Source organism: Chroicocephalus ridibundus, chromosome 8 (genome assembly GCF_963924245.1).
Source record: "Chroicocephalus ridibundus chromosome 8, bChrRid1.1, whole genome shotgun sequence".
In the NCBI taxonomy this organism is placed as follows: Eukaryota; Metazoa; Chordata; class Aves; order Charadriiformes; family Laridae; genus Chroicocephalus; species Chroicocephalus ridibundus.
This window is the reverse complement of record NC_086291.1, coordinates 34,059,451-34,083,475: the sequence shown is the minus strand read 5'-3', so window position 1 is coordinate 34,083,475 and position 24,025 is coordinate 34,059,451. Positions and strand designations below refer to the sequence as shown.

The window sequence follows — 24,025 nt, the reverse complement described above, 5'->3', positions numbered from 1 at the left end:
TTAAGGTTTTGGGGATGGTGGAGGAACAGGACGGGGTAGGGGTTGGGATCCCAGACTTTTTCCATTTCAGATTATTCTTCTCTGTCTTTGTTGTTCAGCTATGGGTCCAAATTCAATGTCAGAAATAAACAAGGACTTTGAAATACTAAACAGGAGTCAGTGCTGTTCTTTGGCAGGCAACACAAAATGGGGTTTATCTGGAAGCTGTATTGCTGCAAGGATTTTTCCTCCCCACTCTTCCTGCTGCTGCTTCCCTTCCTCTTGTGTCCCTCCTCCTCCCTTGCCTCTGGTCTAGGTGTACGCATCCCAAAACCACAGTTTTACAGTTTAGCTCTTTATTGTGACACAGAATTTTTTTGGTGTGTTTTGGAAATTGCCCTTGTAGAATAATCTGCAGGGCAAAGCAGAGAGACGGCTGCTGCCGTCTGTGCCCTGCTGCGGGCTGGCCTCTGCGCCCCACCACCTCCAACTAGAGCTCTTCGGAGGTGACGACGGCAGGGTCAGGCTTTCCCCAACTCACTTCTCAGTAGCTTTCCAGGAAATGATGGTTTGTCTTGTGTAAAATCCTCTTGGTGGAGAGGGAACAGTGATGACTAAGTCCTAGGAATCCTTCCTCACTGAGCTGGCTGGTCTACCGGGACTGGCTCCACAGCCAAGCCAAGTGGGGTGGCTTCAAGTGGTAAAGTCTGGCTCAAGGGAGCTCTTGCCCCGAACTTGGAAGGGAAGTAGGGCCTGGCAGCAGTCAGGGTGACTTAAGCCGACATGACCAGCAGCAAGCCTTCCTGTAGTACCAGTGAGAGCACAGCTTCACCTTCAGCACCAGCACACAGTTGGCCGTCGCTTTGTCTTCACAGTCTTCTTCTGGGGAGCAGAAGCGTGACGAGAAGGGAGTTAAAAAGGAGATGTGCTTCCCCAGCAGAGGTGGACAGAGCAAGGGGCTCCCAAGGGCTCCTCTCCCTCCCTGTCCTCCCGGACTTACCTGGTGCCTCTGTGGGGCACGGCTGGAGTTGGCATGTCTGCCTGGCTTCTGGTTTGGAAGTGGGGTCACAGCCCTGAGCCAGCGCTTCCCCCTGGTAGCACTTCACCTCACGCAGTCGCACACCAGCACCACACGTCTTGCTGCACTGTCGGAATCGAGAGAGAGGCAAGGGATCGTGAGAGGCGGTTTTTTATTTTTCCATAGTTCCCAAGTTCGTTCTTCCAGTGAGGCCTCCCAGTCCCTGCTTTGGACACCATTCTTGAGATTTGGGTCAAATCCCATTATGCTCCCTTTTTCTTACTGGAGGAGAGCCTCCCTGAGCCGGGGTTGGGGCAGAGCAAGGGAGGAGTTTGCTTTCATCTTTTTAATGCAACTCGGTATTGGTTTTGCTTTGCGTGTTGATGCTGTGATAGAAGATGGAGAAAATGGCTGCTGCGAGCCAGGCCCCGCTTCCCCTGTCCTCCCATTCCCTAAATGTTCCCCAGTTAAAATCAAGGGAAAGCAGGGAAAGACAGAACTCTTGGCAGAGGAGGAGACACAGCTGTATTGCCTGCAGTGCAGCGCACGCTTTTGCCTGAGGCAATAACCCACGTGCTCTAAGGTCTTCCCCAGCTCCCGCGTGTCAGTCCCGCTGCCTGCTCTGCAGAAGAGCAGAGCCCATGGTCCCATCCAGACCTAACAAAGCCCTCAGCAGAACAGGCTGATAGAAATCCTCAGTGCAGGTCATGCTCCACCAACCAAGGTTATGAGGCCTCCTCTCCCCCTTCCCCACCACCGCAAGCCCTACCTGAGACCAGGAGGTAGTGAACCACGTTGAACATGGCCTCCTGAAACAGGCAGCTTGTTCCTCAGGTTTCTGAGAGGCTTCACAGCGCTTCTCAGGGTACTCCCTGTACACACCATTCTCCAGGCCTGCACACAAGACAACCCGGGTCTTCATCCCTCGCCCACAGCTGGCATTGCACTGGGAAAGAGAACGTAACAGCCAGGAAACAAATGGTTAGGTAAGGTAAGATGGCAGCCTGCTCAGAAGCAAGGTGTTTAATGCATATGCATATGCTAACACTAGTCTAACAGAAGTAGTGCTTCCCAGATCACAGGAGCAATGGGTGTCTGCAAAGGAGATGCATTTCTTAGGGAGCGAGGACAAGAGCTGCTAATTAGTGTCTAGCCGGCACTGGTAATGTCGAATTCACCTTGTCTGGCCTTGAGAGCAGCTGCCGCAAGGGACCTGGAGCAGCCAAGGTAAGACTACAAGAGGCTGTTTCCATCTTATTTTATGTGTATCTATGTTCTCAAAAACCGCGTAGTGTATTCATGTAGCAACCTGCATCTTGGAGTACTGACAAGCTTTGCGTGGGCCCAAGGGGACCAAACTGGTGCACTGCAGGTGATTTGACAAGTACTGCTGAGCCCAAAGCTACGCAGGCTTAGCTGAGAGGCCTCACTCTCTCAGGACACCACCAAGAGAAGCAGCAAGAGGCAGGATCTGATTCTAGCTCAGCTCTGCTCCTCAATACTCATGGAGGCAGCTGCCAGTTTACAATTTCACTGCTTTGTGCCCTTCTTCACCATGGCAGGTGAAATGCAGCTGGTCTGCATCCGTCCTTGTAGCTGATCAGCCAAGAGAACACAGCAAAGGCAAAGGAGCTGGCACACGCAAAGGTGGGGAGCTCAGCTGGCCTTTCAGAGTTCAGGCGAGTTTAATAGCCTGGACACAGCTGAAAAACTGCCCTGTAGCATTGTCTGTGACCCACACCACAGGCCAGAGCAGGAGAGGGTTACAGAGCTGCCATGGGTCCCCAGGTTTAACCAGTTTGTGCTTGTTACCAGTGCTGGAGGCAGACTCAGTTGAATGAGGTCAACAGCTGCAAAGGGCAGCAAAAGGAGAACCGAGGTTTAACTATGGTTGGAGGGGAGAGAGCTTGGCTGCTTCTCTGGTTCCCTAGAAACTTTCTTCCATAGTGCTTTGTGAATCCCTATTTTGCTCAAGACTTTATAAAGACAAAGCCAAAATTCCACAACTGACTCAACATGTTCCTTCTGGGTGCGCTGGGATTTGGATCAGCTCTTATCGGGAAGCCTAAAGCCTTTGGACCTTGAGCAACAGAAGGTGAGTAAGCAGATGGGCAGAGACTGACTGTTTAGTAGAATGGGACACCTGGACCATGTTCACTGGACTCCTAAGTCCAGTGGCAAGTACACAGCCATGGTCCAGACATGACTTTCAGGACAGGAATCTGCGCTGTGGTTCAGGTTTACCTCTGGCTATTATTTATCAAAGATGAAGCTGGTTTTGTTGAGGCTTTCCCTTTAATGGTGGGACCAAAATCGTGGGAGGGGTGAGTGCGGGTTCTGGACAAAGAGCTCTGCTGAGGTGGGAGCCAGAGGTGGGAGAGGTTTCCTTAGGACATTGCTGCCCTCTAATGGAGGTCCCTGGGAAGGCGGCAAATGCCAAAAAGTTTGGTGTGGTCTATAGGGTATGGAGGGGACAAGCTGGGCAAGTATTCATTACCCCTTCCCTCTTTCTAAAAGGAGCTAAGACAAGGGTACAGCTCCATGGCTGGAGGTCACACCATACAACCTTGCTCTGCCAAGAGAGCCAGGCTCCCACCATCTCCTGTAGGATACGGGGTGGAAAGGAGGGTTGAGGATACAGGGCTGGGCTTGGCTTTACCTGGTCCCACTCCTGCTCCACCCAGTGTGCAGGGCAGTTCTTGTCTCCACAGGGATGGACAGCCAGGGGCTTGGTGGCTGGGTCACACTGCGAGTTGGAGATCACTTTGCCCTCCAGGTTGCGACACGTGATGAAGCGGCTCATGCGTCCCTCACCACAAGAACCTGAGCACTTGGAGGAATAAAGGGCATTTAGACACATCAGAAAGCAGGAAGGTGCAGGGGTCAAGGTTGGTGGTGCCAGAAGACCCAAGTCCAGAGCCTAGCCCTGCCACCAGGACTGTGGCACTGGATCTCAAAGGTCTTTAGAGGTACAACTGGTCAGGGGCTTCCATTCTCCAGGTGCCGTGGGCTTCCCAGATTAATGAATGGAGCTCACTTAATAGCTAACCAAAATTTTCAGTATGAAGACACAAAAATAAAGAGATTATTCTAGTTTCTTTAGCTAGTTTCTCTGTCAGAAGAAAGCCAAGACAGAGCAGTAGCATGATTGCCCACCCGGTCCCTCCTGCCAGCCCTGCCCGCCCTGGCATTGGGTGCAAGGAGAAGCAGACTCTCCAGACTCACCGGGCCCCAATCCGAAGTGGTCCAGCGTCGGTCGCAGGGCGGGCCTGTGCACGCCTTCTCGCTGCTGGGCTTTTGGGACTCGTCGCAGAGGGATGCTTCCACTGAGCAGCGCACCTCCCGCTTCATTGTCCCCTGCGTGCCACACCGGGCAGAACACTGCAATGGCCATACAGAGTCAGCCCCGGGGCTCAGACACAGAGGACAAGGGGGATGAGCAAAGGCGAGGGGGGCAGCTATGCCTCCTCCCGTTTTCCTCTGGCTGCACTAAGGGAGAGGCGAAGGGCCTCAACAGGGACAGAAAAAGGTGGGTCTGCCTCTATCTCTGCCACTTATTTATTTTGGGTCCTAGAGCTCCAACGCTCCAAGATGCTGATGCCTGGGCTGCTGTTCAAAGCCACTGGGCCGCTGGCCCAGTCCCAAGCAGGCTGTGGAAAGTCAAAGGGATTTTGCTGGGTTTTGGCTTCTCTATATCCCCATTCACCCTTAGTTAGATCTTCTGGAAGAGGGAGGCAGAGCCTCTTGCTGGCAGGGCTTTCATTTGGTCGATGTCCTGCTTGAGAAGTGACCTTAGAAAAATGTTTTGCACTGGCCTTTGTCTGCTGAGCACTGCCAGAACAGGGGAGCCGTGGGTAAAGGTAAATCCTTGTTTCCCCAGGATGCAACTGGGCTTCTCAACATCCACCAGCCACCTTCCTCCAGGTCCCAGCCCAACCCTGGCTGCTTACCTCTGGGGGCAAAGCTCCCCTGCTGCCTACCTCGGACCACTCGGAGAGCTCCCACTGGGGCCCACAGGCCTTGTTCTTGCAGGCTTTCCTTTCCATGGGCCTGGCCAGCCCAGCTGACTCACAGAGGTCGTCGTAAACGGAGCTGTCAAAGCCTGGAGCCAGCATCTTCCAGCAGCGCACAGTACGGTACTGATAGCCCTCACCACAGGTCCTGGAGCATTCGCTCCACCGGCTGGTCTCCCACCTCCACAAGCAGTCCCCAGGAGAGAAAGCACAAAGGAAAACCCAGGTAAGGGGGACAAGGCACACCGGGTGGCTGGGGAGTGCCCGCACGCCTGGGACTCCCTCACCCAGTAGCTGCTGCTCTGAATCTGCTCATCACATCTATGTCTGTGTTAAGGCAGTGCTGGTCCTGAAAGCCAACTTTGCCTTTAGCAGGCAACTTAGACGTTCCTTCCCCTCTTTTTTTGCTTACAACGGCTTAGCTGGGCGTACCTTCCAGCCCAGAAACAGCTGTACTGTCAGCTGGCCCTGTTCCAGCAGAAAATGATCCTTATAAAGGTATACCATCCCCGTGGACAGTTGATGTCATTTCCACTCACCGAGGCTGGCAATCTCTCCCCGTGCAAAATTCGTGAGTAGGTTCTGGTCGGGTTAGGGCATCGCAGTATGTTTCATCCACTTCCACTCCGTCATACCGGACACACATTGCATAGGAGGTGCTGATACCTGCTGGGCGATCAAGACCCTCTCGGTCAGGCTCCATCAGATCCAAAACCCTCCTCCCACCATGATTACATTACTGGAGTGCTCACTGCATCTGAAAATCTACCTGCCATTTTAAAAAATACCGGTATTCTCTCCATCAACAGCCAACAAGGACCTCATGTGATCAGTCACTTGAAGCCAAACCTACCTGAAGTGCACGTGGAGCTGCAGGGGGCATAAGCTGAGACTTTCCACCGATACATGTCAGCCAAGCTGATGTCGTCATGGCCCACGGGGCTCACATCAAACTCATTACTGTGGAAAAAGGAAGCGGTGTGAGCTAAAAATGAAAAATTGCTGCAAACAAAATATAGTGAAATTCCTCCCCACTGTCTTTGAAGATGGGAAGAAACCCAGTGTCTCTGCTCTCCATCTCCCCCGCCTTGGGCAAGATGGACCACTGATGAACAGAGAGCGTAAAGCCTTGATCCTCCTCCTGAATTCAAGTAGCAAGGCTGTGGATAGCCGTGGACCAACATCCCTCTGAGAGGAGGCATCATTCATAGTGAGTCTTGTGGATATTATGGTCTTTTGACCATGCAGGTGCCCTTAGCCTCAGTTCATACTATCACCTTGAGAGGTATGATGTTAGGTTGGAAAGGAGAGCTCAAGCAAGGTCCCTCTTAGTATCACATAATGCGATACACAGAGTTCACATGTGGCTTGCCAGAAATGTTTAAAAGTTGGCCCTCGGTCTCCTGACAAATGTTTATTGAAGTTACAGAAGCTTATGTGCCCAGAGGAATGGGACAGAAGGGGCATGATGTGGTGGTAAACATGTTCATGTGACGTGCTGTAGACTCCTGGCCTTCTTTACAATCACATCAGTGTTGGCCTCGCAGGTCCTTCAGCACCAATTTAAATGGATCCCTTAGAGGCAGGGGGACCTGAAATATGTTCTGGGAGCTCTGTGTCAGGCCAGTTGTGACAATCAGTCTTTGGAGGACACGTCATTGGTCAAGCATCTACAACTACAGCGGCTGCCATGGATAGACACTGGTGAACGGGGGCATCAAGGACAGCGGTGAGACTACCAGAGGATTGGCTTGACCCTCCCTCCCCAGCTAACCACACTCCTGTTTTGCCAGGAAATCAAGTGCCACCTTTCAGTGCCAGGGGCTTGCAGAGGCTCTGCCTGGCTGATGTCCGCGGTTGGGCTGGCACCTAGCAAAGGGTTCTCCACGGATGCCATCATGCTGTAGTTGGCTGCTTCCCCCTGACTCCCAGCAAATGCCTCCACCTTCAAGTCCTCCAGTGAGTTCTTACGGGCCGGCGCTTTGTGGAGGCCCTGTGGCCACCGGGCAGCTGTCTCAGTCCATAGTCCTGCTGTGGAGTTCCTTGGCACCAGCCTGGCTGCCAGGTGCTGCAGCTCCCTACAGAAGGCGGTGTTGTGCGGGTCTCGGTGACACAGTCGCCTGAAGAGTCGAAGCCTGGAGGATGCCATGCGGTTGTTCTCTGAGAGCTCAGATCTCCTCATGCTGTAAGGTACAGCTGTGCTGATGGAAATCTGATTGAACCTGAGAGCTGGAAGAAAAATACAGGGACGCTTTAAATATATTGGATGGCTTATACTTCAACATGTGGTATTTAACAAGGCAAAAAACATTCAGTATTTGTCCTCATAACCATAAATTGACATCAGGGTGCACCAACAAGCCTTAATTGCCCTGACCAACCTCACACACACACACACACTCTCTGCCCATTGCTCAGAAGCTCCTTTTAAGTTCAGGCCCAGGCCTTCAGTCCTGGCCTGAGCAATGTTGCAGGTGTACTTTGTCCCTGAATTGTTGTGTGGCTTGCCCAGATTGACCTCGGATTTGACTTGTCGCCTTGCTTTTGACTTGTCACCCACTTATCACTGGACTGTTGCTGGGACCTGTTGCTGTCGCTGCCCTGCTTGCCAAGCTCAGGTGCCGTGGGACTGTCCTGCCGGAGAGGGCACTGCCTGATCTACATCCTGGCCACCCTCTCCCAGCTCCCCTTCCCTTACAGAACTACTGGCCCTTGCTGCTTCCTGACAGCCTCCACCCCACTATTGATCATCACTCCCTCCTGTCCGCCCTGATCGTAAAGCCACCTTAGATTTCAAGAAGACCAGTGTGGAATGTCTGCTTTCAGTGAACAAAATGGGAGAGAAGGAAAAACAAAGCAACCAACCCAACTCTGTTTCTCCACCAATTGCTGCTGCTTCCTCTTCCTCTTCCTCTCCCGTGTTTGCATGGTAGACCTGTCTTATCTGGAAGTCATACTTCTCCTTCTCTTCACCTTGTTCCCAGCCCCAGTCCCGAGTCTGACTGGTGGAGTTGGTTTGGAAGAAGTGTGTGTGGCCAAAGCCTAAATCTTCATGCCTTTCTCCTAAAGGAAGCTGTTCACCAGTGTCATCTGGTGACAGGGAAAGCCACGTCGCATTGAAGTCCTGGGCAGCTCTGGAGTTGGCTGGAATGGGATGGTTCTGGCTGGTCTCTGGTAGGTGATGATAGAGGGGTCTGTCTACAGCAGGGGCTGCAGTTTGGAGAGGTGGTGTCCGTGGTACAGTGTAGTCGTACGTTATGTGTGGCATTTTCCCATTAAAGTTGTAGTACTGGAGAAAACAGAGAAAGAAAACAAATGCATTTGTATTTTAAGGACTTATATTTCCCAGAGGCCTCTTCTAGACACATCCATTTTGTGAAAGGATGTTAAGAGAAGATAGCATCCTCATAAATTCAAGAGGAAACCACCCCCAAGACAATATCTGGCTTCCTCAGCCACCTACACGCTCAGGTTTGGCTTGGGAACCAGGTTAATATTTCCTTTGTCTGAGGGAGGCTCACAATTTTGGGACAGGCAAGACAGGAAAGCCTAAAACTAGCTCCTCACATACCATGGCATTCAGAGACTGGTTAGTGGGCCCATGAGCTATGATATACTCCAGCCCGTCTGAGTTCAGGCTCGGGGGGCGCCGGTACTTGAAGATCGTGCCAGCTACCCTGAAGTTCTGGGGGTTGTCAATGGCGGAGTTGCCGTTGAAGAAGAAATGCCCGGATTCATCTGCGAGTGCTTCAAAGAGAAAGAAAATGGACAAATGTGATACTCCATGCAGAATACCGGGGCTGCACTGGTACTGAGGACGGCAAACAGCTCATGACTGAGGAAAGCCGCAGGCCCTCCGGCGTTCATCTTCCACATCAGGTCAGATCAGCAGTGTTCAATGCCTGCTGCTTTCATTTCCCTCTCCAACGAGACCACAAACATCTTCACAACAGGGACTGCCCATAGTGAGCTTGGTTTCCAAATATCCTTCCTACTGCTGGCTGCTGAAGACGTGGTAGACTTGGTTTATGGAGAGATGAAGTGCCCCTGTGCTACCCTGGAGGACATGCTCATAGATAGCTCTCTCACAGGACAGGCGGGGGTGCTCAGAGCCCTCCTCCCACCTCCCAGGCAGCTAAACTGGGATCTCCACATCCATCCGGTTCCTCTGCTTACCTAGGATGTTTTCTGTTTTTCTGCGCTCAATGATGAGGATGTCTGTGGCACCAGCAGGGATGTTGGTGATGAACACGTAACCTGAGGAACGGGAACAGAGGGTGAGGAAATCATGAGGACAGATTAAAAAGCTCTGGGTAGGAAAAGCAGCTTGTGGGTAAAGTGTGTATGTAGGAGGGCAGCACTGCCCTTCAGGGGCAGGACGCTAAGGACATAAATGCATGTTGCACCAGTCTGTGAGCTCTAATCCCAGCTCCCCTCTGAAGTCCCATTACAGGTCTCTCAGGCTCAGCCTGAGCACTGCTGGGTTTGGAGTCGGGAAGGAACTGCACAAGTGTACAGTGTGGCTTTAGGTGTGTGGATGAATTTGCTCTCACGCTCTCTCTGCCAAGAGCACAGAAAAAGCTTACTAGTGATCAGGGCTGATATTGAACAGAGGTCCCCTCAGCTCCTGACTCAACAGAATTTGTCTCAGGAGTAGCATAAAAATTGACCTTTATAGGGAGAGGAAATAAGAAGGCTCTTAAAGTTACGTGGTTTGGCGGCTTGTCTTTCCTGCTAGAAATGCAGGTATTGTCCGTCCTGTAAGATTTTATGAGGACTGGAATGGGAGGCCAAAACTGTACCCGTACTGATAGAGAGGTTAGCACCAGTACCCATGGTCTGGAAAGGGGCGTGAGTGCTTTTCTAAGTCTGGTGTCTGTGGAGAGTAGGGCAGACTAGTGAAACAACAACAGTGTGAAATGATGTTCCAAAACATCCTCAAACCACAGTTAATTAATTACTAATGAGCATACCACAGTCTATTCCTTCTGTGGGTGGAGGAATGGGCCATGAGGTTGCAAGGGATGAATCTCAGCCCAGTTTCAGAGGGACTGTCCCTCAGCTGTGCCATCCTTAGGACGGGAAAGCAGAGGACTAAGTGCAGGCTGAAACAAACACTGTGACCCTCACCACAGGAGCTTAAGTTTCAGATGAACACGTAGCACAAATAAAAGAAGATTCATTGATCTCTTCACATTATCTGAGGTGAGCAAGATGCCAAAATCAATAGGAACAAATAGATCCCCAGCTGCTTCCTACTGTAAAGAGGTGAAGGGAAACCTTACCAGCCTAATATACAGCACATCAAACCAATCTCCTCTGATGATTAAGTGAAAAGGACAAAATACAGGCATTTAAGCAGGGGTGGCACTCTTCAGCTCTTTCCACCAAGCAGCTGGGAAACTCCTACCCGCATTCAAGCCAGTCACCCTTCATGCCAGCTGGTGGTAAGAAGTAGCAGGTGAAGTCTCCGGACTGTGGTAGCAGGGAGTACCTATCTGTGAGATTGCCTTTCGGAAGCTGCCCGAGACACGGTGGCAAGTGCTGCCGTCCCCTCCACACACCCTGCATCTGTCCATCGTCCGGGGTGAGTACAGGCTCCCATCGCACCCAACTGGCTGCAACGAATAAAAGAAGAGAGGGTTTCCTTGGACCAGCTTATCTCCACAGGTCAGGGTCTTTTCAAGGAAATGCCACCATGCTCTTTTGGTGAGGTTCAGTGGGGGCGGGGCGTACATTGGCTTGGAATGGAGTAATGACTGAATCCAACAGCAGTAGAAATTCACCTATGTAACTTGCAACCACCTACACTGTGCCCCTGAACCTGGGGCAGGGGCTTGTGCGTGTAGGTGAATGGAGTAAGACTGGGGCAAGCTGTTTCAGTTCCTTCTGTCTCTGCATTTAGGCCACTCCTCCTCACTGATGTAGTGATGTACGTCACCATCCAGGAGACGCTGCATCAAAGGCAGGCCTGCCTGAGGTTGTAAGGTACCTCTCTGTGACACTCTATACAATCAACCTTCATCTTTGCCATTTGAGGGAAAAATCAAATGTAAGATTTTAATTTTTTATATATTGGATGACTATGAAAACAAACCTGCAATTCTAGTCTCTGTGCTGGGAGGAAAGTGCTGTGACTGAGTGGGAACATGTGGATGTACCCAATTCCTTTTCCGTGAACCCCTCTGCTCTGTTCTAGCCCATAGGCATTCAAGAGTGAATGTAATTACTCCACGCCAGACCTCAGTATCAATTCCCTGCTGGGACCCCTGGCCTTGTGATGACCAGCAGGTCCAGCCATGCACGTACAATCCCAATTTCTGTACTCCTTCCTCCCAGGGCCTCACCTCACACTTCCCATTGATGCAGACCCCTTGATAGGTCCTGTCCTTGCAGGAGGTACCATCCTGTGCTTGGGCCATCAGCTGCCTCTCTCCACTCCGGGTGGTGCACTGGAGGTCACATGGCTTGTTGGAGATACTGGTGTAGTCATCTGAAGGGACAGAGGCAGAAAGTCACCAGGCAGACCAAGGTACTCGGAGACAGGCTGCAAGGAAGTGGACTTTACGCTTATCCATACTGGTAGTTTAATATCACCTTGGATGTTCTTGCTGCTTGAGATGAGACCCCAAAGCTATTTTGTAGTAGTAAAGGGGTCATGGTATGAGGCTGCAGCTGGGGACCATGCCTAGCAGAAATGCTTCTTGCTGGCAAACCCTCTTCCTTGCCATACCCTCTCTCCTTTGCAGCGCCATCCCCTGTGCCAGACACGGGAATCTGTTTTCAGCAGATCCCGGGCCACACATAAATACACAATAGCAAGCGAGACCTGTAAGAGGGGTACTGACTGTGTGGAGCCGTGGCCAGCTACACTCCATGTAGCTGAGCAACTGGAGCAAGAGGTGCAGGTGTTCTCTGTCCCCTTGGCAGCTAATGGAAAGAGAATAATATCTTAGGTGAGCTCAATTTGGACCTCAAGGGCCATCTGGCAACCTACGTGATGCAATTTGTCTAATTTGTCTTGCCTGTGCAGGAAACGGATGGGCATCCTGTTTGGAACAACCCACCACCAACCCAGTGGGAAGCATGCTGGGTGACAGAGACAGCCAAAATGGTAGAAGGCACAAAGAGCGTGAACACCCACTCTGCCAAGATGACTGCTGGTTAGCCAAGACAACTCAGACAAGCCTGTGTCCTGTCTGCCCACCAATGCTTGCTGAAGTAGGATCCGAAACAGGAGCAATGAGGTGAGAGAGGAGGCCTGGCTGGGTGGAGCAGTTCTGTGAAGAGACAGGGAACGATTTCTCCAAAGCAGGGAGCATAGGGAAGCACTTCCAGACCAGCCAGGAGCATCCATGCCTTGTCTCCTGGGACCTTCCCCTTCCTGTGTCTGAGAAGATCCCATGGGTGTTTTCTCACCCTGATCCTTTGCGTGAAGCTGTGAAAACCCACCTGGATAGAGGGGCATCCAGTGGTAGTAGCGCTTCCCAAAGGCTTTGCCATTGAAACTGGAGCACTGCTGCTGTTTGAAGCTTGCTGTGTTGGCTGGGCAGGGCTACGGAGGGAATAAATGTGATCAAAAGCTCCCTATGTCACAGCCATGGTTGTGACAGCTGCTTGTCCCTGCTGCATCCTTGGAGGATGAAAATGCTCTTTCCACCCTGGAAGTAATCAGTGATGGACTCTGAGGTGCCATAATACAGGCAGAAAGGCCAGGCCTCCATTGGCAAGGGCCCCTCAGACAGCTGGATTTAACAGTTATGTAAAAATTACTTCCAGCAAAGGGAAAAGCATACTGGAAAAGCTTCATCCCTTCTCCCACCCCACAAGAAGTGTGTTTTTATATCCTTTTCCCCACCTCTTGGTCCCAGAGAGTAGAGCCCATCTCCCACATCTTCGAAGGCACACCGTCTACTGCTCCAGGAGTGGATGGTACCCCTTGTCTGCACCCCTCTATGACGGACCAGTTGCACCCCAAGTGCTGGTGCTCTGGCAGCTCCAAGTGTGACCCCCTGAGTCCTGCATCCCCCAGTGAGGACCAGTCATCACTGGCAGTGGTTCTCACCTGCTGCTGGCACAGTTGGTAGTGCTTGGCTTGACCAACACACATGCTGCTGTTTGTTCCCTGGGGCATCTGGAGCCTGCAAAGCAGAAAAACAATGAGCTGGAGGTCTGTGAAGCACTAGTGTGTTGAGGATGGCAGAGAAGTTGGGCCTGACTTAAAGGGGAGAAGCAAGGCAGGCGTTTTATCAAAGCTTTCTGAATCTAGACTAGCCAATGGCTCTGAAACACATTTTCACTGCTCTTAGGTGGACAGTGGTTTTTAGGCTGGTCTTGTTTTGGGGCAGGTTGAGCAGACAGGAGCAGACAGGAAGCAACTGCAGTATGACCACCACTGTGTCCCTTCACTCTGAAGTCCAAAAGGGTTGATTGACAGAAGGACAATAGACCCTCATGATCCAATACTCTCATGGAAGCATCCAGGATTTGCAGTGATTTCAGGATTCACTGTGCAGTAGGCAGACAGATGGCACCTCTCATGGGGACTGGCCACATTAAAAGATTAGCAAAAAAGGCTTGATACATGATGGACCAAAACCACAGGAATTTCTCAACACTTGATGTTTTAACTCTGGCCAGCAGGAGTTATCCAGGGGATACTGTAGTCCTTGACTGATGCAAAGGCAAAAAAATTCTTCAAAGCTGGGAAGGCATAGGGAGAACGGCTGAGACCACGGATTAAGGCAATGCGGCCTGTGTAAAGATCAGCGGCAGCCAATGCATTAAAGTTCCCAAAGTATTGGGAACTTAGGATGCACTACGTAATGAAGAACCCTGTAGGCATATTCAAGCTGGACCGGCAAGAGGTACTGCAGCTGTGCCTCCAGAGCAATGCTTTACAGAATGTCGGGAAAGCCTAAATTTGCACCAAAAGGCTTGAAAACTGCCATCAGTTTCATGTGAAGCAGAGGCTGCCTGCAGACTCAGGCAGAAATTGTTTTGTGGGCATACTTGTCTCACACTTAAGCCATTCTCCTTGAAGCTACAGAAACCTTTTGGCTGGGTTTTATGTTGGGCTTTTTTTAAAAAATTCAGACTTGAACCCTGAAGTAAAACGCCACAGCAAAGCCCTCCCCTCCCCAGCTGTGGAATCAAGTAGAGAAGAGATGCGAAATGGAAGGAAAAATCTCTTTCCTGGCAGCAGGCAAAGGGCAGAAGGGCTGCTCTGGCTGTGGGGAGTGTGGGACAGCCCCAGGCTCCCTCCCACCCTCTGTTTCCCACTGCGCTCCTATGATGGCCATGGTGTGGTGGGGAGGAGGAGCAGCAGCAACCCGGTTAGCAAGGAGGCTGCATCCAGATGGAATATACTGCAGGACATGTGGACCCTCACCATGCTGCCAACCAACCCACATAAAAGAAGTTTTCTGCTGCAGGAAGGAGAGCAGGTTGGGGGCCCTAGCTTGAGCTTCCTCCACTCAGCAGTGCATTCACGCAGAAGGGAAAGGGGCAGAGTGTGGGGTGGGCAGCCCCCATGGCCTTGCTGTGCTGCAGGATGCTGGCTCTCATTAATATCCCAGGAGCCTGGAGCAGCAGGCTAGTAAGATGCCCAAGAAGGAGGGCTTGGTGGCAAGGTGATCCAAAGGGGGCAGCAGGAGTTCAGGCAGCTGAAGTTTCCCGGCTCTCCCCACTCCCACAAACCCAGTCCAGCTGATACCAGGACTGTAGCAGCTGTAGGGGACAAATGTGGCTGTAGGGGACAAATGGAGATGCTGTTAGGTGACAGCCAGATAAATGACAGAGGGAAAAAAACTTGCAAGCTCTGCAGGGAATAAAGAGGGGAAATTGCTGAGACATGGCTCAGCTGGCTGCTGCCAGGAGTAAATCAAGTCCCCAGAAGGTGTCTGGGAATATGTACCCATGTCCTTAGCACAGGAACTGGCTGCAAATCAGGGTTAGGGTGGCCAGAGCAGCCACGGTAAGCAAGGGTCTGAGAAGTAAAGGGGAAGAGAAACAGAGCTAGCCTTCTCCAGCCCCCAACCCCATCATCTTCAAGTCCCCTGCAGAGCTCAAGAGGGGACCAACCCCTTGTTTCCCATCAGATGAGCCAGGCTGAGCGGGTGATGTGCTCAGGGGGCCTGTTGCCTGCCCCACTGTGATGTGCTTCTCCCTCATCAGCTCCCCCCCTCTTCACCACTTCACCACCTACCCCACAGGCAACAGCCGTCTTCCTTTTTGAGATGCCACAGAAGAGGGAACAGCCAACCCTTCAAACCCAGGAGATTTGAACCCAAAATGTAGGTCAGGGGCACCTTATTTCCCCTCTGCCACTTGAGACCTGGCCAAGGACTCAAGCTGGGACATGACTCACTTCTGTTGCAAGCAGTGCCTCTCCCGGGACATCACGCCTCCGCCACAGGACCGGGAGCAGGTGGACCAGGAGCTCCACTCTCCCCACCACTTGGTGACTTCTTCATCCCAGGGGCCAGCTCCATCTGCTGCCTCACTACTGTCCTGACAGAAACAGAGCATGGTTAGCTGGAGTACCTGGCTCCTCACCACCCCAGGCAAAGAAGGGCCTTCCAAAGGCAGCTCCTCAGGAACTATGTCACCTGGACGCCTTCTAAATGGGCAGTATTGGGACAACTGTGGCAGGATCAGGACCCTATGGGGCCACATCAGGCTCACGCATCTCAAAATTGAAATTTCCCTCCAGGACTGAGTTACGCTTTTGGGAAGGGGGATGTCTCTGGGATCTCATGACAAGATATAGAGAAGGGCTGTCAGGCTGGACACGTGTGACAGTAATGCCACCTGCAGCCTGACCCCACAGCATTGCGCTCAGCCCGGGTCAGACAGAACAACAGATCACAGCTCAGGCTGCCCGCCTGGGTCAGGAGAGAAGAGGAAGAGCTGCAGTGCTTGGCCATGCGGAGGCCTGTCTGCAGGCAAGCTGGGGGTACACATCTGTCACTTGCTGGAGCTTGCATTTCAACAAATAAACTTCTCTTTGTGACTAATTCAGCTCGGCTCTGAGCTCCTCACCCTCTAACCCTCAGAAAAGTAATTTTCAAGAGTGCTTCAGAACCAGAGTCTCCTGCAATCGCTGTTGTCCCCTCTCCCCATGCACCCCACTATGCCCAGGGAAGGACTGCTCCCTCTCCTAGCATGCCTTGCTGGGGCTGAGCCTTTAAATTTGGCAAACCTGAGTTCTTTTGTCCTCAGTGTGGTAACTGCAGCAGGCTGCTGTTGGCTGTGCCTCCACAATTCCCAGCAGGTAAGGGACTCTGTGTTTTAGCTGTTGTGGGTTTTTTTTCCTTGCAGTATTTTCCTGTTTAGTGTCTGATGGCCTAAAAGCTCCCAGGGACTTTGGCAACCTAGCCTGTGCAGGAACTAATTTGCTGTTTACTGAAATACAGCTGTGAGTGTTGTTAAATGCAGTGATAAGTTTAACACGGGACAGTGAATGGAAGGGATTTATCCAGCTGAAAATGCTGACAGTATTTCAGTATTAGTAGAAGAAAATGAATAATTTGTGTGCGCGTGTGAAGTCTGCTATGTTACAGTAAGGGCTCAGGGAAGTTGTATCAGTGCTACTACTAGCAAAACATGCTGGTTTGTGGCAGTGGCTGATAGTCCTGTTGCGAAGAACCGACCTGCAAAGCGTAACTGATGGATGTGAAGGAAAACTCAGCCGGATTTCCTCATCACTAAACGTGCTCTGTTCCCTATTTTGGTTTACTGCGTCTTGGATTTACGCTCTTTCATGGTGTAATAAAGCCAAAGTGTTCTTCATCTTGCAGTGTAATTCCTGCCTGGGAACTTGTTGTTTCTACAGTGTCTGCCAACAGAGCATCTTCTGGGCAGAGGAGATGCAGCTGGTTTTATGCGAATGTTTTGAAGTTGTAACTTAGCATGCGTGAAATGCGCATAGTGCCTCTTCTTTGTGATAGCCAAAGCATGTTGAAAGTAATCTACTCTGATGCAAAACAGCACCATGTTAACCTGATGCTTTAGTGTAGTGATTACAACAGCCGATTTCAAAAACAATACAAAAAACGCTCTTTGCTGTATTTAGATGTCGTGGCTGGAGTTGACTTGCTTGACAGGGACCAAATGCTGTGGCCAGTAGCTGAGTTGCTCAAGAGAAAAAGGAAATTTAAAAGAAACAGACGTATTTTCAAAAATATCTTTTCCTCTACTTCCAAATTATCATCTCAGCCTTCATCCTATGAAAATTTTTCTCTGACTGTATGTTATCATACTGCAAATGGAAACGTTGACTATGTAACTTCCGCATTTACAAAGGAAAGAAATCAAAAGTCTCTTATTGGAATGTATTTTGAGCTAAAATCTTTCCCTGACCCCTTCTATGCTTCTCTGTGATAAGCATCTCAAGGCCTACAGAGGAAGAGCTCTTCACAACTGTCGGGAAGGAGAATGCCAATGATTTATCTGGTGTCTGTGTGGAGAACTCAGCGCAATACAGATTCTCCCATAGCTGGGCTAATAATCAAACCTGGTGTCCTACCACTTCACTGAGTAGTTACATGAGGCGCATGGACTGCCTGGAGGGAAGGCACGTGGACCAAAAGCTGCAATATTTACATAGCTTTTCCCCAGGTGGAAATAAAAATCTGTGTAGCTGTTAACACCCAAGATAGCACTGCTCCAGTGATCTTAAAATCCAAATAGGTGAGACGGGACAGAGGGAAATGGGTGAAGGGAAGTGAAATAACCTGTTCTACTGACCTACCCCTGGATATGAAAAAGACTTTGTGTATTTGGAGTGGTGGAAAGCTGCAGGTGCCTTTTCAGGTTTACTGCTCTTGGGTGTTTTGCCTGGATGCAAGGAGACTTGGCGTGTGGTGGCAGAGCTGAGGTTCGGGGAAGATCAGCATCTCTACCTTTGTGTGCCTTTTTCTTCCAGTTAGAATAGGATACATTTCTCTCTGCACTACGACTTTGAGGAACGACAGGAGCCCAAATGAAGATTTATTGAAGGATGCTAGTCAGAGAGCCTTCTTTTTTTTTTTTTTCCCCTAATAAAATGTGTTCCCCTATATCCATAAGCCCTGTTCCTGCTTCCTCTCTGTGCTGGAGGAATCAATCACTTTTTAAGTAGATTGATTTGGCTCTCAGGTTTTCCATGACCAAGCTCCCTTGCCAGTCCTTGCCTAAGAGCATTTATTTCCTTGTGTAAGCAAGGACAATGCTGAGCTGTCCCCTTGGCCAGTGAGACGTACGGCATGACTGCATCCGAGGCCTAGGCCTGGTGACATGGAAGGGGAACTTCAGGTACTTAGAGCTGGGACAGCTGGTTCCAATCTGTGCTGAATTTATTGTATTGTCAGAAATAAATCTGCATTAACCATGACACACAAATGGTTCTTGTTTTTAATTAGAGATACTTGCATTTTCCAAATTTCCAGATAATAAATTAAGGAGCGTGGGGCAGACTCCAGATTAGATTAGCTCCCAGTTTTAGTTTCCCAAGCCCCTCAGCAAATCCCAAGAGTTACCTTCTGGCCGAGCGAATGCCCCCCCCCCCCCCTTGGAGAAGAAGAAATCAAAGGGGCTTTACAACAACCCTTTTGCGCTCTCCTGGGTATGGGAGATGCTGAAGCTGCTCTAACTTGCACTCTGCTGCAGAACCGCGGAAGCAGCGCAGGCTGGAAACACCGCAGCAGGAGACGAGCATAGGTCCGGCGCTTTGCCTGGGCTTGGGGGAGGGCTCTGCTGAAAGGAGGTAAGAGGGTCACGTACGATTCTTTATGTGATGAGGAATATAAGGCCTAGAATTTACATCTGCAGAAAAGACAGACCATATCCCAGTTCAGCCAGGTGCTCTCCGCAAGAATTTCCCCTGAGGCGTTTGTGGCTTGGCACTCGGTGATGAAACAGCTGCAGTTCTTCCTCTCTGAGGCTAACCAAGTTATTTCTCTGCCTCTGCACCTACGCTGGAGGCCATGCAACTGAGTAGGTGAGGGCTGCCCTCCTGTCCTCTTGTTGGGGACCCAGAGCTTTGAGCCCCAACCCGCAAAGAACTTCTCCAGGACAAAAAATCTGTCTCCCAGATTTGCCAGTATCAGTGACACTCTCTAAGCTAGCATCACTGAAAGCTTCTTCTGTCTAACCGAAGACTCAGCAGCTGCTTCCCCTTTGCCCCCCTGCCAAACAAAGGCTGCCACAAACAAAATGCTTCAGCCCTGGAAAGAATGGTGGGCCTGGACTGACATCCTATCAGATTTCCAGGCGGTCTTTCTGAAGGGCTGAAAGGGATAAAATAAATTCTCCGCCGACTCTCTGTCATGCTCTGGATCAGCTCTGAGCTATGCTGGGTTTCTCAGAAACCTGGGAATAATTGCAATTACCGTGTCGTTGGCCTAGTCTCCCGTGTTGCTTATTGTTGTGCCTAATCTTGAGATTCATTAGAGTCTGGGTGCCGGAAAAAAGCTGTCTGGGAAGAGAGACCACAAACACGCCTGTCTAGTTCCCTTAATAGAGGAGCTGGGGAGGCGGGAAGGCTCTCCACTGCAGTCTGGCGTGCCTTAAAGGCTGGCCCACCACTGAAGGGCACAGTAAATGTCGTAAACTGTTCTGCTCGACCTTGTCAGAGCTTACAAGACTACTTAGAAACAGCAGCTGAAAATGAAATAAATTCTTCACAGACCTTTTCTGAGGTCATTAACTGCATGTCCTCTACCAAAAACGTCCATGATCTCTTTACTTAAGGGCATCTCTCCTCCAGCAAACTACTTGCTGAAATACTAAGTAGCTTCAGATGTCTTAATGCCTGGAACGGACATCAGATTTTCATCTGGAAATGAACGACCATGTTCAGCCCCCCTGGTTTGGGTTCCCCGTGTCATGCTCTGACTAAAGCAGTGGTGATAGATTCTACCACAGCCCTGAAAAAAACAATAGCATGTGCAATTGCACCCTGATGTTTTACAAAAGAGTTGGTGTTTGTGTAAAGCTATTTCTCATCCTGTCATTGTTTCATCCTATTTGGGTAGACTAGATAGTTTGTATGAGAGGTTCAATGTTGGACACAGACAAAAAAACAAATTTTGCTCAGAAAAACTGAAACAAGATATTTGAGGAGGAGTTTCCCACGAGGGAAAGGTACCCTGAGGTAAAATGAGCAACACAGAGCAAGTAATTTTTACGGGATCAGAAAGAACAATCTGGGGGAAAATGGTAAGCTTGCTAAAGATGTGATACTGCAGCAGATAAGTAACAGAAATCTGGACATACAATGAGGCACAGATGAGAAGCAAATTAGAAAGAACAGAAGCCAGCGGAGAACTATCAAGTACTGTTCATAACCCTGCCGTGACAGAAAGTTCACAGACAAGTGCCCCATGTCATTTTAAAATGCTTGATCCAAGTTAGCTAGGTCATTCCCTTCAAGTGGGATAACGCACTTATTCTGGGGCAAGCCACTAGAAAGGATGGAAATCCATGAAGGGGAAGAAGGGAGTAACTGGCAATGCGCATGAGAGGCATCTCTATCGTCAGGTTTTTCAGAAGCACTGACTGCAGTTAGCCCCACGTAGGAAAGGACATGCTTACCCTATCTACAGGCTCAGGCTTTCTATGACACTCTCTGCACAATCACGTTGCACATAGAAAACTGGGCAGCAAGAGGAATTGCAGGTTAATCCCCTAATGACCATTTTGTGCAGTCTTGCACCAGAGGCACCAATCAATACTACCGACCACATCTACCACGCAGTCCTTCATCAGATTACTCTGCGAGGATCTCCTGCAGTACGGGAGTCCTCGGGGCAGACCAGGCAACAGTGTTGGTGTGTGCTTACTCTGGAGTGGTCGGAGCAACCCTCCTCCCAGCCCCAGATGCCCTCGCCTTAGGTGCTCTACAAACACAGATGCTGGGGGATGGAGGATCACGCGCGACCAAGGCTTCTGTACACATGTTGATGGAGGAGTCCATCCAGGTCAGTCCTAAATGAAGGACTTCATATCTGTGTAGCCTGACCTGGCTTGCTCTGCCTGAAGCTTCTTTCTGACTTAGCCCTACAGTTAAGTAGTAAATAGAGCAAGCAGCGAATGTGTGTGAAGGTAAAAACACAGTGGAAACAAGACACTTGGGCTTTAAAACGAAGACAACCCCAGAACAGGAGACACTGATGCTCCTCAAAACTCAGTTATGTGCAGTAAAGCCGCGGTCTCCGGTCTTCTCTGTGTTTAAGATAGCTCATGTGCGACTGCTTCACCCCAGCCATGGCTTTATCCTGGGGGAGGGTGGGAAACACAATCCAAAACCCCCCATCCTTTAGCAGAGCAGAATCCCTCCAGCAGCAGAGAGACGCGGCCGGGTTCCCCTCGGGAAAACGGGAGCGCCGCCACAATGGAGGCAGTGACCCGTGAAGGCAGGGGCACCGCCGGCGCCCTGGGAAGCTGGGATTTCTGCCTCCCCTGCCACAATAACGGGGGCGGATTGTCCCAGGCCTGGGGAAGGAGAAGGGGGCGGCTGGCAGAGGGTTTTTGGCGCTGCTGTGAAACAAGTGTGCCGTGGGGAGGGAGGGCCAGGCTGAGGAGGTCCTTTGTGGAGGAGATCAGAGACGTGAGCATGGGACTTCGACACCCAGATGTGCACCCCACTGTTAGCGGAGAAAGTGGCTGCCTAAACCCACACCTGGGGTGGCAGGAGGGAGAGGGAAGAGGAAAATCTTTTGCTTTCAGCCCTAAACTGGAGTCAACCCCTCCGCTAGGGATGAACGTGGGGGGCAGCCCCGGGTGAACCCCCAAAAAGGGAAAGGCCCTGCTCCCCCACGGTCCTTCTGCTCATGCTGGGAAGCCGCCTCAGGCATCCTCACCCCCGCATCGGCCTTTTGTTAGTGCCAGGCCGCTGAGGAGCGGGCAGAGTCCGGTCCTCGGGATAAATTCGGGGGGGAGACAGGACAAAACCCCCTTCTCGAACACCTCCAGACCGAGGGAGGGCGGCGGGAGGACCCCCAAGCCCCGGCTGTCCCCGGCAGGAACCAGAAACGTGCGGGGAAGGGCGAGGCGGCGGCGCCGCCGCTACCCTCAGGCGACCGCCGGCTGCCCCGGGCGGGCCGGGCCGGGCCACCCAGCCCCGCGCAGAGCCCCGCGCAGGGCCCCGCCAGCTCGGAGCGCCCCTCCTGGCCCCGGCTCCCTGAGGGGAGGGAGGGAAGGAAGGAAGGAAGGAAGGAGGGAGCGAGAGAGGGAAGGCTCTGCCGCCGCCGGCCCACCCGCCGCCGCTTACCTTAGCGCCGAGGGGGGCGGCGGCGCTGAGGAGGAGGAGGAGGAGGCAGAGGAGGCGGCGGCGGGGAGCGGCGGCCATGCCGCGCTGCTGCTGCTGCTGCGGCCGCCGCGGAGGAGGCGGCGAGGCGGCGGGGCGGCCCACCAGCGGCGGTAGCAGGAGCAGCCGCCGCCGGAGCGCGGGCCGGCATGGCTGAGGGAGTTAATGACTTTACAACCTGCCGGGTGGCGGGCGGCGACCCGCGGCGCGGCCGCTCGGCGGGGGATGGGGATGGGGATGCGGGGGAGGGGGGGCCGGGCGCTCCTCAGGCCCCGCCGCCCCGGGGCTCGGCCCCGCGTCCCGCCTGCGAGCTGTGGGGCAGGCAGGGGGGCGGGCAGGCTGAGCCTGCCCCCTCCTACCGCCCTCCCTGGGTTTCTCTGGCCGCTTTTTGGAGCTGGCTGGAGGCCACCGCGGCGTTCCGGGGCGGCGGCGCGGCCCAGCCGGCCGTCCCTGCTGAGCCCCTCCGCCGCCCCCGGGCCGCCCCTGCCCCACGCAAACCCCGCGCTCCCAAGCGAAGCGTTTCCTCCAGCACAAAACCCGCTGGCTACCCGATTCCTGCCCTTTCTGGACAGTCTCTGATTCGCTTTTTGTGGGGTTCCCTTTTGGGGACGGCTTGGGCTGGAGGGCAGTGCGTGCTCCATGCTGGGAAGGGGTGGGGGGAAGCATCACCCCCAACATGGGGAGCTGCTCTTGCTGGCGCCGTGGGTGAGTCGTGCCCACACAGTGAGCCAGCCTGATGACCTGGCCCTGAGTAAGAGATGACAGAGTCGCCCGGGGGCCTTGGTTCTCGGCCATGGTTTGTTAAGTGACGTACCAAAGCCCAGCTTAAGTCTCATGTGAAAATTGTTCTCCACCTCCTCGGTTCGTGCATCCTGTCTCTATGCAGTAACTGCGAAATCAGACCCCTTGAGCCTACTTGCACCAGTGTGCTCTCTGCCTGGGGCCTCCTCAGAAGATGCAGTGTCACCTCAGAAGCCCCCATAAGCTTTTTCAGACCTTCCAGCCTAAAGAAATCTGCCAATCCTCGTCTCCAGGTGCTGCTGTTTCAGGCTGGCACACTGAGATAGCCAACTGCGCAACTTCAAAGGGACAAGATGGCCAACTTGCTTGCTAACTTGCTTGCTAACTTGCCCCCCCCTCCTTTCTGGACCCCCCCTGCTGTGCTTGTGATCAGACGGCAGCCCTTGGGGAGATGCTGTGCGTCTCTGTGCCGCACACCTCGGCCCTCCTGGGAGCCGGCTGCTGGGCGCCACGGTTGGAGGCTGTACAAAAATGGCATTGGGTGCCCCCAGCCTGGGGAGGCTGTCTGGGGACCAGCGGTTCTTGCCTGCCAGATGTGCCGTAAGCGGTGTGGGAAGGTGATCCGAGTCCTCCATGCCTCTTCCCCACCAAGGGTTTCAGCCTCAAGCTGGAGGGAGGGAGGGAAGGGAGAGGGCTGATAGAGGGATGTCAGGAGGGGGAAGTGACTGGGGACGCCTGATCAAAGCTGTTTGCTATGAGGCTGGGGGCAAGGGGGGGGTGGGCGATCCACTTATGGCCCATCCAGAGAAAGCAAGGGTGAGGAGCGCTGACAAATAACATGGCTGCTCCATGAGCTGCCTTCTACAAAGGCAGGGGGGAAAAAAGGCTTCAGAGTCAATTCTTGGCTTTCCTGGCCTGCTGCAGCCTGGTGTAACATCCCTCTGGAGCCAGCTCCTGCCCTGCAGCTAAGCAAGGCTGAGCGAA

The 24,025-nt window shown here is 52.2% G+C and overlaps 1 protein-coding gene across 4 annotated transcripts; it reads right to left on the bottom strand.

Annotated features, from left to right (window-relative positions):
* Positions 1–306: 306 nt before the first annotated feature.
* Positions 307–22,470, bottom strand: LOC134519909 (ADAMTS-like protein 2). Of its 4 annotated transcripts, none has more exons than XM_063344682.1 (18): positions 22,265–22,470; positions 15,380–15,522; positions 13,076–13,151; positions 12,463–12,565; positions 11,358–11,503; positions 10,505–10,628; positions 9,187–9,267; positions 8,582–8,757; positions 7,876–8,299; positions 6,819–7,239; positions 5,864–5,970; positions 5,550–5,679; positions 4,978–5,191; positions 4,223–4,378; positions 3,657–3,827; positions 1,767–1,943; positions 980–1,124; positions 307–861 (listed from the first exon to the last, which is right to left on the bottom strand). In XM_063344682.1, the coding sequence occupies exons 1-18, from the start codon at positions 22,340–22,342 to the stop codon at positions 743–745; spliced, it is 2,991 nt and encodes a 996-aa protein (XP_063200752.1). In that variant the 5' UTR covers positions 22,343–22,470; the 3' UTR covers positions 307–742. The 4 variants fall into 4 exon arrangements, with proteins under 4 accessions (XP_063200752.1, XP_063200753.1, XP_063200754.1 ...); XM_063344683.1 differs by having other exon boundaries at positions 5,550–5,676; XM_063344684.1 differs by lacking the exons at positions 12,463–12,565; positions 13,076–13,151; positions 15,380–15,522; positions 22,265–22,470 and adding an exon at positions 11,608–11,831 and having other exon boundaries at positions 308–861.
* Between the last annotated feature and the right edge of the window lie 1,555 nt (positions 22,471–24,025).

Coding starts and splice junctions, on each gene's coding strand:
- LOC134519909 (XM_063344682.1), bottom strand. CDS start 22,342: ATGGCCGCCGCTCCCCGCCGCCGCCTCCTCTGCCTCCTCCTCCTCCTC. Junction 11,504..12,462: donor CTGGATGCCCCTCTATCCAG/GTGGGTTTTCAC, acceptor CTGTCCCTTCAG/ATGACTACACCAGTATCTCC. Junction 8,758..9,186: donor AAAAACAGAAAACATCCTAG/GTAAGCAGAGGA, acceptor TTCTCTTTGAAG/CACTCGCAGATGAATCCGGG.